Source organism: Notothenia rossii, assembly GCF_949606895.1.
Source record: "Notothenia rossii genome assembly, chromosome: 1".
Taxonomy (NCBI): Eukaryota; Metazoa; Chordata; class Actinopteri; order Perciformes; family Nototheniidae; genus Notothenia; species Notothenia rossii.
This window is the reverse complement of record NC_136912.1, coordinates 9,073,594-9,091,437: the sequence shown is the minus strand read 5'-3', so window position 1 is coordinate 9,091,437 and position 17,844 is coordinate 9,073,594. Positions and strand designations below refer to the sequence as shown.

At 39.7% G+C, this 17,844-nt stretch overlaps 1 protein-coding gene across 1 annotated transcript in view; it reads left to right on the top strand.

The window, feature by feature from the left end:
- LOC307045525 (nidogen-1-like) overlaps window positions 1–17,778 on the top strand; it is a 37,491-nt gene extending 19,713 nt beyond the window's left edge. Inside the window, exons 5-13 of the mRNA XM_079691221.1 lie at window positions 439–571; window positions 5,085–5,330; window positions 7,078–7,250; window positions 8,499–8,625; window positions 9,197–9,368; window positions 10,168–10,325; window positions 10,750–10,873; window positions 11,566–11,678; window positions 15,442–17,778. Coding sequence (XP_079547347.1) covers window positions 439–571; window positions 5,085–5,330; window positions 7,078–7,250; window positions 8,499–8,625; window positions 9,197–9,368; window positions 10,168–10,325; window positions 10,750–10,873; window positions 11,566–11,678; window positions 15,442–15,560 — 1,365 coding nt within the window. The 3' untranslated portion in view covers window positions 15,561–17,778. The remainder of the gene's footprint in view (window positions 1–438; window positions 572–5,084; window positions 5,331–7,077; window positions 7,251–8,498; window positions 8,626–9,196; window positions 9,369–10,167; window positions 10,326–10,749; window positions 10,874–11,565; window positions 11,679–15,441) is intronic.
- Window positions 17,779–17,844: the final 66 nt, after the last annotated feature.

Below are 17,844 nucleotides of genomic sequence, written 5' to 3'. Positions count from 1 at the left end.
GTCTCCCGTGACCCGCTTCAAGTTAACATTATATAATAACTACGCTCTAGTGTTTTGTATCGGAACGAGGCTTCATGATATCCTCAACAACAGCTATGTCAACATCACAAAACTGATGTTGACAATTTTTGCCAAGTCTGAAGGTCTCTAAAAAAAAAAAGTGTATAATTTGGTGTTCGGGTCTGGGGAGACCCAGCAGAATGGTTTTGGGTGACTCGAGGTCAAATTTGGCCGAATCAAGATTCATCTTTGACTTTAGTCAACTTTTAATGTCCTAAAAAAGCTAATAACATGAATAAGATTTCCAAAAACTTGACGGCACACAAGCTTAATTTATATGAAATATGTGATTGAGACCAAGGAGCTTTTAAACAGACATTTTAAGCCACTAGTGGAACAGCATCTTAAACCTCCTCCATCTTTGTTCCTCCTCTCTGTTCAGACGTAGACGAGTGTCAGCAGGAAGTCTGCCACCGCGCTGCTTTCTGCTCCAACTCCCAGGGGTCCTTCGCCTGCCAGTGCCATCCGGGTTTCCACGGCGACGGCTTCCAGTGCAGTCCCATCTCTACAGGTAGGTGACTCACAAACACACACACACACACACACACACACACACACACACACACACACACACACACACACACACACACACACACACACACACACACACACACACACACACACACACACACACACACACACACACACACACACACACACACGCACACACACATACCATGTATACATCACTTCAGGGGACATTACATTGACTTACATGCATTTCCTGGAGACTTATCCTAACCTTAACCATAACCAACACATGCCTAACCCTTACCCTAACCCTGATCCTAAACCTAACCAAGTCTTCACCCTAAAATTAATGATTCCCCTCATGGGGACCTCCAATTTGTCCCCATAAGGGAAGCGAGTCCCCACACGTGACTGTGTAAACAGATTTAGGTCCCCACAAGTATTGTAATGCTAGGCCACACACACACACACACACACACACACTCACACTCACACTCACACTCACACTCACACTCACACTCACACTCACACTCACACTCACACTCACACACTGACACCCGTGTGAGTTAACAAATCAGTCAAGTGTATTACATATAGCGGTGTAGATTCTTGCTTGGATTGAGTTCATTTTCAGATTAGTCTGTTCATATCAGCGGGAATGTAAAGTAATGGCTGTTGGGAAAGAAGTATTCACTTCGCTGCGGAGTTTACACGTCAAAATTGTCTTCCTTTCGTCTTAAACATGCTCACATGATCTCCCATACTTTGGATATCCTAAGCAACACACTTACCTTAATGACCTGGCAAAGCACATGCAGCGCCCCGATGGAGTTTATTTTGTATTCATTTATTGTGTGACTTATAGACTAATGGATAATGTACCTTTGTAGCCAACTATCGTAGTCCACTATAAGGGGGAAGCCCTATAAAATATAAACACTAAAGTACAGTACCTCTGATCAATACTTTCCAAAACCTAAAGAAGCAGTGATTTAGTCTTTGTATAGTTTTTATACAGATCCAACCCGTGTCTCCTGATGGACAAAGAGCTCTCATAATAAAAGTATTTGCGTGTGTCTGTGTGTTTGGCATCACGTGCAGACTGCAGTTGGTTCTCCAGACATGTCAGAGAAAGTTGAAGCTGTGTAAACTCAGCAGAGTAAACATCCAGCTGAAGGTTGAGCAGGAAGACGAGCTGACGGAGGCTGGAGGATGTTGTTGAGCTGACGAGAGAGTAAACAGAGCTCATGTCAGACTCAACACACACACAGCTGAGGTGCAGACTGATTCAGGGTTATAAAATAATTATATATTAAATGTTATCGTGGCGGACTGGCCATCGGGACGTTCGGGACGAATCCCGACGGGCCGGTACTGAAGTGGGCCGGTCGGACGATGTGGGCCGGTCGGATAAGTCACTAGCACCCCCCCCCCCGTTGAAAATTTACTTGCGGTATTTACTTGCGGTACCGAGGTAGGCCGGCGGTACCGAATTGGGCCGGTCGAGAGTCCTGGGCTGATTTTTAGTCCCAGTCCGCCCCTGAATGTCATCATGCTTCTCGTCCCAATGTCAGATGTCTCTGCGCTAAAGTGTCAAAGCTTATCCTCAAGTAAAAGTAGTAACACAACAGTGTAAAAATACTGCTTTCAAAATGTTACCTAAGCCATCAGGACATTGACAAAGAATATCCTGAAAGTACAAAAAGTAATCTACAGATGAGAGCATTACTGGCGGTAAATACAGATTTATGAGCTTTTCTCCAATCACATCAAACAATTCAGAAAACCGTGTTAGTTTTTATCTACAAGGAGTCCAATTACGATGGTCAGACAGGCAAACAATTAAACAATGACATTGGAGATCGTTGATCAGGGTCGATTTATGGTTTATTTTCGTCTACGAGTGTCAGGCAGCAGGCTAACCCTGAAACTAGGATTTCCATGACTTGTCAGTGTTTTGTATTATGACAATGCTGCGACTACATTCACTACTTTGACTTTTAACACTATAACTGTGTAATTGGGCAATTGACGTGAAACTCATTAGCATCATAAGGTAGCTGTGATGAAGTGTTTCCCACAGACGTAATGACTCACAGACATTGATCCCTCTTTTCGTCCTCTCTGTGGAGTCTGTCCGTTTTTCTTAGAGGAAGTCAAGAAAATTGTAACTCTGGATTTTGTTGTTGTTTGAGGGGCAATATACGACACGGCAGCTTTTAGGCAAAGTCTTCTTTCCCGCTTAGCGTCGATGTCTTGTTTTCAACGGAAAGTGGGCGGGGCCGCATATTTGCCAGAAAGTGTCTTAGCGATGCTCTCTTCTATTGGCTAGCGGTCCCACACATTGTACTTGATAGGCTAAGAGGCGGGACATCTCTAAGCGGTTGACCAATCACAACAAAGCCGGACAGCTAACCAACCAGAGCAGACTGGGCTCTGGTTTCAGACAGAGGGTGAAAAGAGGTGCTGCAGAGAAAAATAAAGAGCTTTTTGAACATTAGAGCATGGAGACATGTCACAGTAGAGAAACTAAATACTGATATTGAAAAAGAGATCAATGATCTCAATGGGATACACCTGGGTAAATAAAGGTTTGAAATGAAATGAAATATGGATCTGAAAACTATCGCGTAATACGGCCCTTTAATGTCTAAACACCTTATTCATCATATGTGTCATTTATTGTCTGGCAGCACATTAAATAACATTTTCCTAGTTGTCACTTTTATCAGAAGTGAATTACTAAAATTGCAACATAAGCAGCTGCTCTTGAAAGTGTCAGGTTTGTTTGTTGTTGTTGTTGTTTAGTGGTTTTGCGTGGTCCCAGAGCTGCAGACTGCTCCGTGATTCCAGCTGTCAGCAGCTGAGATAATTACAGCTCCATCCTCTGCTCTAACATTTTGTCCTATTTTCGTCTTTTTTATGAGCGGCCGGGCTCTGAGAGGCATAATCTTTCTGTCCCGTCACAACGTCTCTCTGAGGTTCCTTTGTCTGAACGCCTTTGATCTTATTCCCTTTCATAAGTCAGAGGTGGATGATGTTATCTTATTCTGTACTCAGTAAAAACACTGATAACACACTGTAACATCCTGCAGGGAAAATACAAGTTCAGTAAAAGTATGAAAACACAATCTGATGTCAATCTGATCAAATGTCCCATGTGACTGTTATACTATTATATATTATATATAATATATTAAGTTACAATTACTAATGCATTATTATAAAAGCAGGATTTGACTCTTGTAGTTGGTTGAGGTGGAGCTCATTTTTAACTATTAACTAATACTTATTTTTATTATATATTAACGCGCTGATTATTTTCTCTTAATAATCAAATTATGTTTTGGTTTGTACAAATATATTCAAAAAATGTAAGGCAGATCTACACAGAGCACGAATTCATAAAAAATAATACAATTATTTAAAGTAAATGTCAAATCTTCACACTTGAGAAGGAAGAACCATGAGACGTCTTTTTAAATATTAAAATCAAATTGTTTCTGATTCATTTCTTTCAATCGACTTTTGTTTCAACTTTACATTTTCATGTTCTGTGAAAGAAAAATCGGACTTTTGTAAATTCCTTTTACCTTTTAAATCAAACTTTGGAGCATTCAAAAATACAATATTTCCCTCTCAGCTGTCGGTAAGTAGAAGTAGAAAAAGGTGGCATTTAAAGACAATACTAAAGTAAAGTACAAGTACTTCAAACATGTCCTTAAGTGCAGTACTAGTGTTCATATACTTGGTTTGATTCCAGCTCTGCTCTGAAGGGTCTCCACATATTTGTGGTGTCCCTGCGCTGTGATTGTTGTTATCAGCGCGGCGCTGTCTCTGTCAGACGGCTGTTTTGACTCCCTGCGGTTCCTCGCTCAGACACCCTTGAGGATAAGAGTGTGCAGAGCGCTGGGCCTTCCAGATGTCACTGTGGCCCCGGATGTGACCGCAGAGATGAAGAGCTGCTCTTCCTCTTAGTCTTTATCTGCAGCTGCCACGCACTGCAGGACAACACTCAATAGAGATTTAAAAATGTGTGGAAAAACTGTATTTTGAATCAAGAGCAGGTTGATATTTATTTATATTTTGGAGCGTCTTTATACATTGACCGTACAGATATTTTTCTGTATGAGGTTGGGTGTAGACAGACAGAGGTGGTAGAAGTACTCAGGTGTTTGTACTTGAGTAAAAGTAGAAGTACCAGAGTGTAGGAATACTCTGTTACAGTAAAAGTCCTGCATTCAAAACGTTACTCAAGTAAAAGTAGAAAAGTATTTGCATCAAAATATACTTAAAGTACTAAAAGTAAAAGTAGTCATTGTGCAGATTGGTCCATTTCAGAATAATATGATATGATATGTTTTATAATGATTGATCATTAAAGTGTTCTCAAAGCTGGTAAAGGTGCAGCTAGTTTGAATGACTTTGTGTACTGCAGGGTAGCTTGTAACAATTTTGTAGACATCTTCCTTTACAATTAAAGAATATTTGAAAGTGTTTTTGTATGTTTATACTCTATATCTCACTCTGCCTCTTATATTCTTTCCCCCCAGAGCGTGAGCAGACGGTGTGTGAGCGCCACAGAGAGAGCGCTCAGTCCCCCTCCTCCACCTCCGGCTCCGGGATCTTCTCCTTCTTCCGCCCCCGGCCGGCTGTGGGCCAGTTCGTCCCTCAGTGCGACCTCCATGGAGCCTACGAGCCGACGCAGTGCCACAGCTCCATCGGGCAGTGCTGGTGTGTGGACGCCAGCGGGCAGGAGATCCCCAACACCCGCACCGGACCGGGGAACACCGCCCTGTGTGAGTCACCTCTGACCTCTGACCTCTTATATCATCATGTGCTTTAAAGGTCACCTATTATGCAAAATCCACTTGTTCATGTCTCTTCTACATCAACATGTGTCCCCTCTGTGGAAAGAGACTCTGAAAGTTTCAGGAACAAAGATTCTCTTTCTTTTTGTCCTGATCCATTTCTATAAAAACCTGTCTGAAAATGAGCTGATCAGATTTTGGCCACTTTGTGATGTCATAACGATGTGTTGGCTTGTGTAACCATTAGCCAATAGAGTGGTGCAGTGATGACGTATTTACGTAGGTCAACCCGGAAGTAAGCTGCTCATGGGTTCCCTCAACAAAAAAGCAACAGGATTTCTCCATAGGATTTTGGAATATTGTAAAAAATAAGATCTGTGGAAAACGGACCTGTTTGATAAATGCACGTTTTGTTCATCCGGATAATCTCCACACGTCTACCCTACTTTTATAATTTTCCAATCATAAATCTAATCGCCAGAAGCAAAATGCTAACGTTATGCTATAAACGAACTACAGCCGAGTACAGCAGGCTCGCTGCTTCAACGTCACGCCAACTAAAGATCGATATTCAAAAATACAGATTCAAAATTGTTTGTTGAAGTTTGCAAGAGCGCAGTTACTTGCTTTCAAGCAGAACAGGGGCAAACAAAGTTAGCGGGAGTGTTGACGTGTTCGGTGTAATGACGAACAACGTCTTCGACAATTTCTGTAGTCCTATTCAGCCACTTGGTAACAACCATCGTTTTTCTGACACGTCAACTCTTCACTGCTGATGTATTTAATGTCATAGAACCAAACGTGACCCGTCTCTTAAATTTGTGTCAAACACAGACCTTACTTCCAGCTATTTCCCAAAAACTAGTCAAAAAAACCTGTTGACTCTGAGACGAGGGAAGCGGAAGTGGTAAAATGCTAACTCACTTCCGGGTTTTAGGACTCGTTCCTGCACCACTCTATTCCCCTTACACATTGCATCATTCTGATCCAACTTCTGGTTCAGAGTGGAAATGTTATTACTTTGCTTAGCGTCGCCAATTTAACCAACCTCAACTCAATCAGGTTTATCGTCAAGTAGCTTTACACATGAAAGGAATTTGCTTTGTTACACTGGTGCATACATAGACTCAGTAAGTAAAAAGCAGTAAGTATATAACTATTTTAAGATTTTAAAAAGAATGGGAAGAAATATTTTCACAAAATCGGATTCACAAGAAAGGTAGGACTATATGAATTTGACATAAGATGTATTTAGTTGAAATACTCTTTCAAGCTGAAACGTAGCAATTGTGTTTCCAATATGCTTTCAGTTTATACCAATAACGCATATTTGGGAATATTACAGATCTATTTATTATATATTACGCCAGAGATGGGCTGGTTGGAGTTTAAAAAGCACACGTCTATAATGTTTTTATTGAAACTATCACTGCCAGAAAGGTAGACACATGTCCACAAGTTTAACCATATGGTATTAAATAATAATTAATTGCATTTATTTGAGCACTTTTTACAAGAGTAATACATCAATACTATTGACAATAGTTGTGATTGTGTTTTGATGTCTTTATTTCTGTCCTTGTAAGCACCTGATCTGATCTGTGGTATGCAAAAATATCCCAAAGTTTTTTTCATGTGAATTTCCCCCAAAAAAAGAAATCCTGGTATTTCACAATCACAGGAAAATGATCCTCATTAAACTAAAACCTGCCCCCTGATCTCCCCCTCCTCTCAGGTATTGATCAGGGGGTGAATCCTCCTCCGGTGGGTCCGACCCCTCGACCAGACGTCCACCCCGTGGCTCCGGGGACTCACCTGCTGTTCGCTCAGAGCGGGAAGATCGAGCGCGTTCCTCTGGACGGAAACAGCATCAAGATGGACGAGGCCAAACCTCTGCTGCACATCCCCGTAAGACCATCAGATTAATCTTCATTGTTAGATTCCTCGTAAATATTTCCTTTGCCCTGAGGGCTAAAAAACAGTTTCCCGCAGATTTTACATTAAATGATACAGAGTTAACTGGTGCTTTGTCCTAAGCGAATTACATAAAGTAGATGAAATGCAATCATCAGATATACGGTTCTCACTGTTCATTCAAATCCTCCAAACGTTGAGAATTTGAGGGGGAAAAAGTCGAGGTCTTGAACGTTTTAAAAGTGCTTGAACTTGAAATATTTGTTTTAAATGTTTGATTTAACGTTGGTCAACAGGCTACGTATTGCTGTGTTATTGTTTCAGGCACCACATGCCTCAAGAAAGTATCTTTAACCTTCCATCTCTGTCTCAAACTACGCCATGTTAGGTCCTAGAATTTAGTGGAATTTGATGTAGAAAGTCTCTAAAATCTCTTGTTTTCATATTTAAGTGAGTGTGGGAATCCTGTGAAAGTAGCCATTGATTCAGATGTCAGCAAATTTCCTTTTTTAATTCTGCCTTCACGAGTTCAAAAGATTCTTTGTCTGAGAATCAGATCTGGATAGCCATCTTTTTTGGCGTTGTATGAAGTTGTGCTTCCATTGTTTTTTCTAAGCTTGTCTAACAGTTTCCCCTTGCTTCCAGTCTTTGTGCTAAGCTAGGCTAAACACTTCCTGCACCTCTCTGTGCTCAGGATGCTCAGAGAGAAAACTTCTTTGTATCTTATAATCTATAGCCTTTCAAAGTGTTGGACTGTTTCTTTAGGCTTTACCAAAATCAAATCATCACATTAACGGATAATTCCATGAAAAATCTTTTTCTAGTTTTTCCACCATTTTTGTTAAGAATGGGTCAGAATACAAAGAGAAATCTAAGTAAAGAGAAATATCCATGTTCCAAACCAGATTGAGCTTCCTATAGAGAAATATTCTTGACTTGATGGAGTTTTTCTGATGACGTTATTCGGTCTTCATATTGAACAACGTACACACAGTGTCAGTGTTTCTCATGAACTTCTAAGCGTTCCTGGTCGCTGTGAAACAATCCTCTTATTGTTCTTAAACATATTTCAGCGTCTCCTCTCTCATGAAGCCCATAAGTCATCAGCGTTAATGTACTGCAGGCGAACACAAAGCTCTCCGTCAGCGGCGCAGACTTTCTGTCATCTCCACACAAAAGGCTCTTTGAAAATGAAACTGCGGCTGAATGAAAGCGTCTGTCTGCTCCTGCGTTTCCTCTCAGGACCGAGTGGTGATCGCCCTGTCGTACGACTGCGTGGAGAAGATGGTTTACTGGACCGACATCACCGGGCCGTCCATCAGCAGGGCGCGTCTGAGCGGAGGAGGCATCCTCCCTGTCGTCACCACAGGTACAGCAGACGTCACAAAGTCACTTCTGCAGGGAGTATTGCTCATACTGCTCAAAAACAAGAATGAGTGTGAGCACATCTTTACATGGCTGAGCGACATGAAGAAGACCAATCTTACTCAGTGTCCTAAGGTTCTTTTAAAACCTTTAGTGTGTTTTTTGACAGCAACGAGAAAAACATCTAGGAGAAGACATTTAAATAATTGTTTCTCACATTAAAAACACATTTTTAGAGTTAGTTTCTCTTAATTGTATTAGATTTTTGTATATAATTATATATTTTTATATTTACATGAAGAAAAAAACAATGATATAAAAAAGAACCTGGAAGTTGCTGGATAAAAGTGATATATTTACAAAAAGAAATCCCTGAAATTGTGTTTTTACTGTCAGTTACCTGTAGGGATCAGATGACGCAATGCTTGTGTTAATAAAAAAGCATTTAAAAAAGATTTTACTCATCCTCTAAGTTAAGATTACTCTCAAATGTTGAATCAGAAGCCATTACCACTGTTAGTGCTTCCCCCTCTCTGCCTGAGGTCTGATCTGTGTGTGTTCCCGTGTTTCCTCAGATCTCCAGAGCCCTGAAGGCATCGCGGTGGATCACGTCTCGCGGCTCCTCTTCTGGACCGACTCCATGCGCGACACGGTGGAAGTTTCCAAACTGGACGGCAGCCAGCGGCGAGTTCTGTTCGACACGGACCTGATCAACCCGAGACCCATCGTGGTCAACCCGGCGTACGGGTGAGTGCTGCAGGAACAACAAGAAGAAACTAATCAGAATTTCAATAATAATGTGTATAGTGGATTGTCTTAAAGGGGACCTATCATGCAAAATGCACTTTTTGATGTCTTTTATAGATAAATACGAGTCAGGGAACTCACAAAGTGTCAGGAAATAAAACCTATTTCTTTTCCTCCGTACCCAAATCTCAAAAAACGAGGGAGCAACGGAGAGGATCCAGATTTGCGTCCAATATGACGTAATATCAGAAACAATGCGCGACATGCTTTGGACGTAATAATATAGTCTTTGTTTACATTAGCATCGCTAACACTCAGAGCTAACCTGTACTGGAGAGAGCATGTGTGTGAAGAAGCAGGAAATAAAAAAAGGAACTCACCTTGTGGTAAACCAGCAAGAGAAAAAGCATTTGAGCTCCATACTGTTTCAGAAATAATCCTTGATGTGGTTTGGAACATGATATGGCATTTAATCACGGCAGAATTTAACTGTATCTGCCGGTAGAATTCTGAGCATGTTTGTAACTTATATATATATCAATATTCCAATTACTTGTAGACTATTCTGCACTATTTCTATTTCTATCATATTTTATTTTTTTTACTTGCACTATTTTATCAGTTTTATTGTCTTGCACTGTTGGCGGATCCTGTGACCTAAGATTTTCATTTTCATAACTACACTGTAGCTATGTACAAATGACAAGAAAAGCCTTGAATCCTTGAATCCTTGAATCCTTGAATCCTTGAATCCTTGAGTATTAGTCTTCCTCTGACTGGTTGTTTCCTGTTGCTTCAGGCGGCTGTACTGGGCAGACTGGAACAGAGACGGGCCCAAAATCGAGATGTCGAACATGGACGGGACGGATCGGACGGTCCTGGTGAAAGACGACCTGGGGCTTCCCAACGCTTTGACCTTTGACATCGAGCAACAGGAGCTGTGCTGGGCCGACGCAGGTGAGACTCACCTGAGGCATCATCATGTTGTTAGAAAACACAGAATCAGAAACAGGTTTATTACCAGGTTGGTTGGCACGTACGAGGAATTTGGCTTGATGTCGTGGTGGATACATAAATATATATAAAAAAAGAAAAAAAAAGAAAGACAGATAGATAGAAAACTATTTTAAGAACACTTTAATAACATAAGAAAATAAGAAAAAATATAGTCAAATAAAAAATGAAATAAAGCAGTATTTACATTAAAATAGAATGGAATAAAATATGTGCAGTAAAAAAAACAGATATTGTCAACATTGTGTGCATTACTGTAATGCATAGAGTCTGCGTTGTGGCTGAGATAAAGATCAATCAGAACTGAGATCAGGTTAATTGTCATTGATTGATTGATTGATTGATTGATTGATTGATTGGTGTACAGGGACTCGTAAGTTGGAGTGTATGGATCCTCACCGGCGGCTGAGGAGGCAGATCGTCGAGGGGATCCAGTATCCCTTCTCCATGGTGTCCTTCGGAAAGAACCTTTATTACACCGACTGGAGGAGGTAACACACTCACATCAATATACTCAACTGTACTCAGCTGCTTATAGAGAGGTGCAGGAATGAGTCCTTAACCTGGGAATGAGTCAGCATTTCAGAATTTCCGGGCTCCTTCTTCTCAAAGTCAATAGTTTTTTTGAAAGTTTTTGTGGTTAGAAGAACACATTAAAGTCCGTTGTTAACACAAGCTAAAGAAATGTTCATGTTTTGTTCTACGACATAAAATAAGTCAGCAAGTACCCCCCTGGTGAATGCCCAAGGCTTCTATGCTTCATAAGAACAGTGGTTGTTAACAAGTGTCTAAGTGAAACTACTAAACGTCATCACGCCAAACATTAGCCGCCTTTAGCTTAGCGTTGGCGACGTGAAATCATGTCACCTATAGCCAACGTTAAGTTTGACTTCTGCCAATTGCATTTATGCTTCATCAAGTTTAAAATGGTGTGGAGATTGTCCTGCTGAAGAAAACCTGTACGTATCAGAAACATGGGTTTGCCACAATCCTATCTTCTGTAATAATTCAAAAGCCAATGGAAAAATCCGAAAGCTTTTTGTTGAGGGAATCCTTGCAATGCTAACTTCCTGTAAGTCATCCTGCACCTCTCTAAAGTCAGTTGTGTTTAACCCTGTGTTACTCTGACCACCAACCATCTCTCTGTGGTCTGTGGTCAACCATTTTGTTTTTGATTTTCCAGAGAGGCGGTGGTCTCCGTGGACCGTTTCTCAGAGAAAGAGACCGAAGAGTTCCTTCCTCAGAAACGCTCTCGACCGTACGGCATCACCTCGACACCGACGCAGTGTCCACAAGGTACGGCTTCACTTTAATAACAACATACAGAGTAGGTAAACCTGTCGGAGAAAACAAAGTAAAGGAACCAAGGTTATTAAACAGGACATAAGCAATCAGCTGTTTTGCAATGATGCATGGAGGATTTTTACTCTCTGGTTTCTGACAGAGCCTTTATTCTGCGAGCTAGGGGTTTAAAATACAAGAGCTACACATATTATATCATATGAGGTACATATCGCCTTGAATCTTGATTATCGTAATATCACATGTTTCCTGGTGTCAAATGCCACATTACGGGAAGGAATGTATTTTCTGAACTTAACAGACTTTTCTACATGTTCTTTTTGAAATGTTTTACCCACATAGCCCTTATATCGATTGATACATTTTATTTCGAACAATTAAAATAAATAATTACAAAAGAAATGTTGCAGTGCATACTGTAGTCATGTAAGATAAATCAAAACAAAAAAAATTACATTTACAACCACAACAACAACAACAGCAGTGAGAAGAAGTCAATAGAGCCTTTCCCTAGACCTTTTATTTATTTATTATCACCCTTTTATCTTATTTTATTCTTTTTACTTATTTATTTTTATTTATTGCTTTTTATTCTTTTTACGATGTTAGCACTTCGGGATTTGAATGCAAATATGAAGTGCTTTATAAATTAAAGCCATTATTATTATTATAAGTATAATTTATTTAATCTCACCCCCTTGTCCCTAAATGATTTATTTATAATCTATAATCTGCAATAATTATCATTATTATTAATTATTATAATTATTATTATTAATCTGCTTTACCTGTTGATTGACATATACACACCTACATACTCACACATATACACATAGTCAAAGAATCACTAGTTATATCGACATAACTAGTGATTATTTTTCACAAATCTTGTTATGTAAATAGTTTATGAAAGCACCATAGACCTATAATATCCTCGGAAATATCAATGTTGAGTTTACTTGATCAGAAATATCATGATATTTGATTTTCTCCATATCACCCAGCCATAATCTCTTTTTAAATATCATCACCATTGTTCTTCGAGATCTCTAGGGTAGAAAAAGGGGTTGAGATATGAACTATTTAAGAGTTGATACATGTTCTATTTATCTATATTGATATACGTCTTAGAGCTGCCGCACCTGAATGTCCTCTTTGTGGATCCAAAAACGTTTACCTTCTCTTAAATCGAGCTAACTCTGTTATGTTTATATGAAGAGCAGCTCGGGGGAGTCCTGATCAGAGCCGTTTCGCACACTGTGAGTGCAGATGTGCTCGCTGACTGCAGTAATTGATTCCTGATGCATATAGTATGTGGATGGATATAGGCGTGGGAACTCTGGAGCAGTGACCTCAGGGGAAGCCAGATGTTAGAATGGAGGCTCACAGCTGCTCCGAGCAGCGATGAGAAACACATCCCCCCTCCACCTGCTGCAGCGCTGACGGGGTTTAACTGTCCCTCCACTTCCTAAAGCCTCGCTAAACATTTCTGTTTAACTTGGCAGCATGTTCTCGGATCCTTTTCTTTCTGTTGTGTTTTTATAGACTGCATCACAACCGGCCTTATCTGTTAAAGGGGCCCTATTTTGCTTTTAGGGGGTTTAACTTTCCTCTAGTGTGTTATATAGGTTTTTAGTGCTTGTAAATTACATTACATTTAGCTGATGCTTTTATCCAAAGCGAAGTGCATTCAACCAAGAAGATACAAACTTGAAGAAAACAGAATCATATAAGTACATCAGGTTTCATAGAGCCAAAACATTGCAAGTGCTACTCAACTGGCTTTAGATAAGCCAGCCCTTTATTAGTATATAAGTGCTTTGATAGTAATTTTATTGCTCGAAGTGGAGTCGAAAGAGATGAGTTTTCAGTCTGCGCCGGAAGACGCAGATGGTCTGGAAAGGCTAAAAGGGAGTTTACCCCTGCCTGAAACGCCTCCATTGGACTCCTTTGTTTACTTTTGTAGCATAATGACATCACGAAACACTTGTGCTTCTATTGGCTAGCGCTCCAACACATTGTACTTGATAGGCTAAGGGGCGGGACAGCTCTAAGCGGGTTGACCAATCACAACAGAGCCGGCCAGCTAACCAATCAGAGCACACTGAGCGTTGGTTTCAGAGAGAGGGTGAAAAGAGGTGCTGCAGCACAGACAGACAGTATGAGAACAATAAAGAGCTTTTTGAACATTAAAGCATGGAGACATGTGACAGTAGAGGAACAAAACGCTATTATGAACCTGAAAATGAGCGTTATAGGGCCCCTTTAATAAAGACGTTAAATGTAGACCGCAGTGCTGAAGGGCGTTCATTCTTTGACTCTTTGAGGAAAGGGAGGCATTATTATTTCCTTTGGGATGTTTGGTGATGTTTAGACGCAGCTGTTTAACTTACAGCACAGAACATGGATTTAAACCTCAAAACTGTGGTGTGAGTTTTACCTCCAGCTCATGAGTTTCCCTGGATTCACACCAGATGTAAAAGGCAAGCTGTCAACAGCTGGAGCTAAATAATAATACGTTGGTTCGACAATTACATCTTTCATTGTGCGCATTTTGGAAACATTGGAGCAATCTGACACTCTACTGTAAATCATAAGCTATGCCAGAAGTATCTATAATGGAGTCGTGCTTTCCCTAAGAATCTGAACACGCAGTTAGCACTAGTTACACATTCAAAATACATTTAAACATTGGCATGTTGTTTTCAATATGCCAATGTTTGCATTTTCAGTTCAGGTACTTTCAAAAATCTGCAATTTGTTTTGATGAATGAGTCAAAGTAATGTTTCCAGGAGAAATCCCAAGCATTTGATGGTTCCTAGTTCGCTGTAAATTCACTTAGTTTAAGGATGTTGGTCAAACAAAACAAGGCATTGAGGATTTTATATATTAAAGAGACATAATGGACTGTTCTAATTTTCAGGTGTATATCAGTATGTAGTGTCTCTACTGGGACATGTCTCCATGATTTAATGTTCAAAAAGCTCTTTATTTTTCTCATACTGCCTGTGCTGCAGCACCTCTTTTCACCCTCTGTCTGAAACCAGAGCCGAGTCTGCTCTGATTGGTTAGCTGGCCGCAGGGTTCGAGTTATAATCTGAGCTTTATGGGGGTCTAATAATTATTATTTATTGCGCACCTTGGAGGTGAAGTGCAGGCTGATGTCATTCATGAGAGAATACGATGCGTAGTTTCTTTTTATTTTAGCCCATTTACCTCGTTAATGTAAATAATACTCGTTACATTGACACATGCATTATTTGTGATTAAAATAATGGTTGTTGGTAATGTATTAGCGACCCCCACAGATGTATGATTTCACCGCTTTCATAGGAGCTCAGAGCCCTCCTTATGGGAGCTCAGCTCCCATTGGCTCCCACATAACTCGAACCCTGGCTGGCCGGCTGTCTTGAGATTGGTCGACCGCTTAGAGATGTCCCGCCTCTTAGCATATCACGTACAATGTGTTGGAGCGCCAGCCAATACAAGTGCGAGTGTCAAATAGCGATGTCATTATGTTCCTGAAGTAAACAAAGTCTAATGGAGGTGAACACAGGGATTTGAGCCTTTTCAGAACATTTACATGCACCTATATATCAAACCACAGGAAAGGGAAAACCCCTAAAAACATATGTATTACTTTTACATGTAATGTGACACCCTGTACCTTGTGCAGCTTTCTGACGGATGTTTTAACCAGATTTGAAGCTTCATCTCTGTATTAATGCCTCCTCTTCCTCTCCTCTCTCCTCTCAGCCTATAACTACTGCTCCAACAATGGCGGCTGCTCTCACCTGTGCCTCCCGCGGCTCGGCGGCTTCACCTGTCGCTGCCCGGACGCCTCAGAGGGTCAGTGTGAGGAGAGGACCCTGTGAGGAACCTGTGAGCTGCTGCTGGGACACACAAAACACTCTTAACTCGACGTTGGTGTTTCCTACATTTCTTACTTGAATTGAACATTTTCCACAATCTTTTGTGTTTCTGTCCGTCGGAAGCTGTTCAGACTTTACTGTATTTATGATGTCACACTTCAGGTGAGATAATTCACTTTTGAATTCAGATGTGTTTGTATTTAGACTCCTGGGTGAAGAGTTTCTCTTCGAAATGAGACCAAAGTGACACAAAATCTTAAACAGGGATTTTTTTAAAAGACCGTAGGTAAACCAAAAACCCGTGTGATGATAATTATTTGAAAAGGTACTGAACGATAAACTCTACGTTGTTTTTTTAATTATATTTTAAAGGTGAAACTCCTTCGTTTTTCCTTATAACTGCGTAAACAATCAGATATAATTCAATCAATCTTCTGTAATGATTAAATAATTGAGAAAAAAGGTTCGTAAGGGCCTTTTCGAAATGTTAGACGTTTCAAAAAAATGCCTTAAAAAGGTTTCTGAAAAGGAAAAACCTTTCCCTGAAGTTACTTCAGGACAGCCGCATGTTATCTGTCTTTATCTAATCTGAATACAGGCAATCTTTTGGCTGCAGCGCCCCCTAGAGGTGAAAGGCAGTCATATCAACTCAAACGCCTTCTTGGAGTTGTCACATTTTTCTGAAACTATTCAAGAGTTACAGAAATATCACAAAACCGATGCATCATATTTAGTTTAATCCAAACAAATATATATATAGTGTATATATATTGTAGTACATTAAGTGAAGACTTGATGAAATATGTACTAAGAAACGACCAAAAAGGCCTAAAATATGTTGCAAAATAGTCAAATATTTTGCATAATTTCAAGTTTTTATTATACAAAAGGTAAAGTGTTTATATCCAAAAAAGTCTCCATAAAAGCTCTATTAGTTTCCTAATGATAATAAAAAGCTTTCTCTAAAATGATACCGGACGTTTTCTGTTTTTTAAAGGATTGCAAAAGTAGTTTTCTTTGACAGAGATGTTTGACTCATTTGTAAAATAAACCAAACGAAGCCAATATGGGATTATTCTATATTTTAGTAATCTTATATGATACATTAGATTTGTTTCCCCTACAGAGCTGACTTGTATGTTATTATTATTTTGGAAGTGGACCACTATAATCACCACTGTGACCCTGAGGTGGTGTAAGAGTTGAGTAAAGGGCTAAAAACCTTTCAATGACTTACAAGATGTATCGTGTTGTTTGTATTACGACTCAGTGTATTTTTGATATGAACTTGTAAATAATGACCTGATATGCAGATGATATTCTCTGATGTTTTAATGTTGCCTGAGATCTACCTGAAGACGATTACTGTGAAGGTGTGAGGGAAGTATCTAGAGAACAAGCGGTACGTTTCTGTCATGTGAACATCTTTTTATTCAGTGCTGAATTAGGAGCTAGTCACCGTGTTTTCATCTAAAATAAAAGTAGACGAAACTACAAAAAATACATGTTTTCAAATATACCTGCAAATATTGAAATTAGGGAATGTTAAGCAACATAATCAAACTGCTTCTTATGTCAACAATTATTTAAAATAATCCTAAAACCAGGACAATGTCCAATTTTTAGAAGCTTATTGTAGCCGCGATATTTTTCAAATATTCATTTTGGCAGCAATCTTACTTTTTCAAACATGAAAATACACTTTAATTTGGATTCAAACCCGTCAAAGACTGTCAAAATCTTAATTTGATTATATTATTTAATTGTAATATTGCCCGACATAGACTTGTATACACTAAGACTATTCTAACCTGCTGCTAAAAAAATAATAAAAGGTCCCTCATTTATAAAGTGAAGTTTCTAGTTTTGTTTGATATAAACACAAATTGTAAAAAGAAAGAATCCAGAAATGTGGTCGTTAGAGAATAACGAGCCGAGCTTGTGAAACAGGTAAAAAGGTGACTCAATATTTTTACAGCAGCAGGAGAAACGTCTGAACTGGTGCTAATGTTTAAAAACAGTCAGTGTTTGCATGACAGGAACATCATTGTGTTGAAGGTGAAGTGAAGAGCAGGTCGGTGCAACGTTTCTAAACTCAGCTCAGGTTTTTTTTTTTGTGGTAACTGATCCCCCATCAGGGAGGAAACGGTCTGTTCTGACTATCAGCCAATGGGAACATTAACAACCTGTACAGCCTCAATAAAACATGTTTAAAACACAACGTCAGTGTGGAGAGTTCTGTTTCATATAACCTGTCTTTATTAAACCCATAGCTGATGAGAGGATG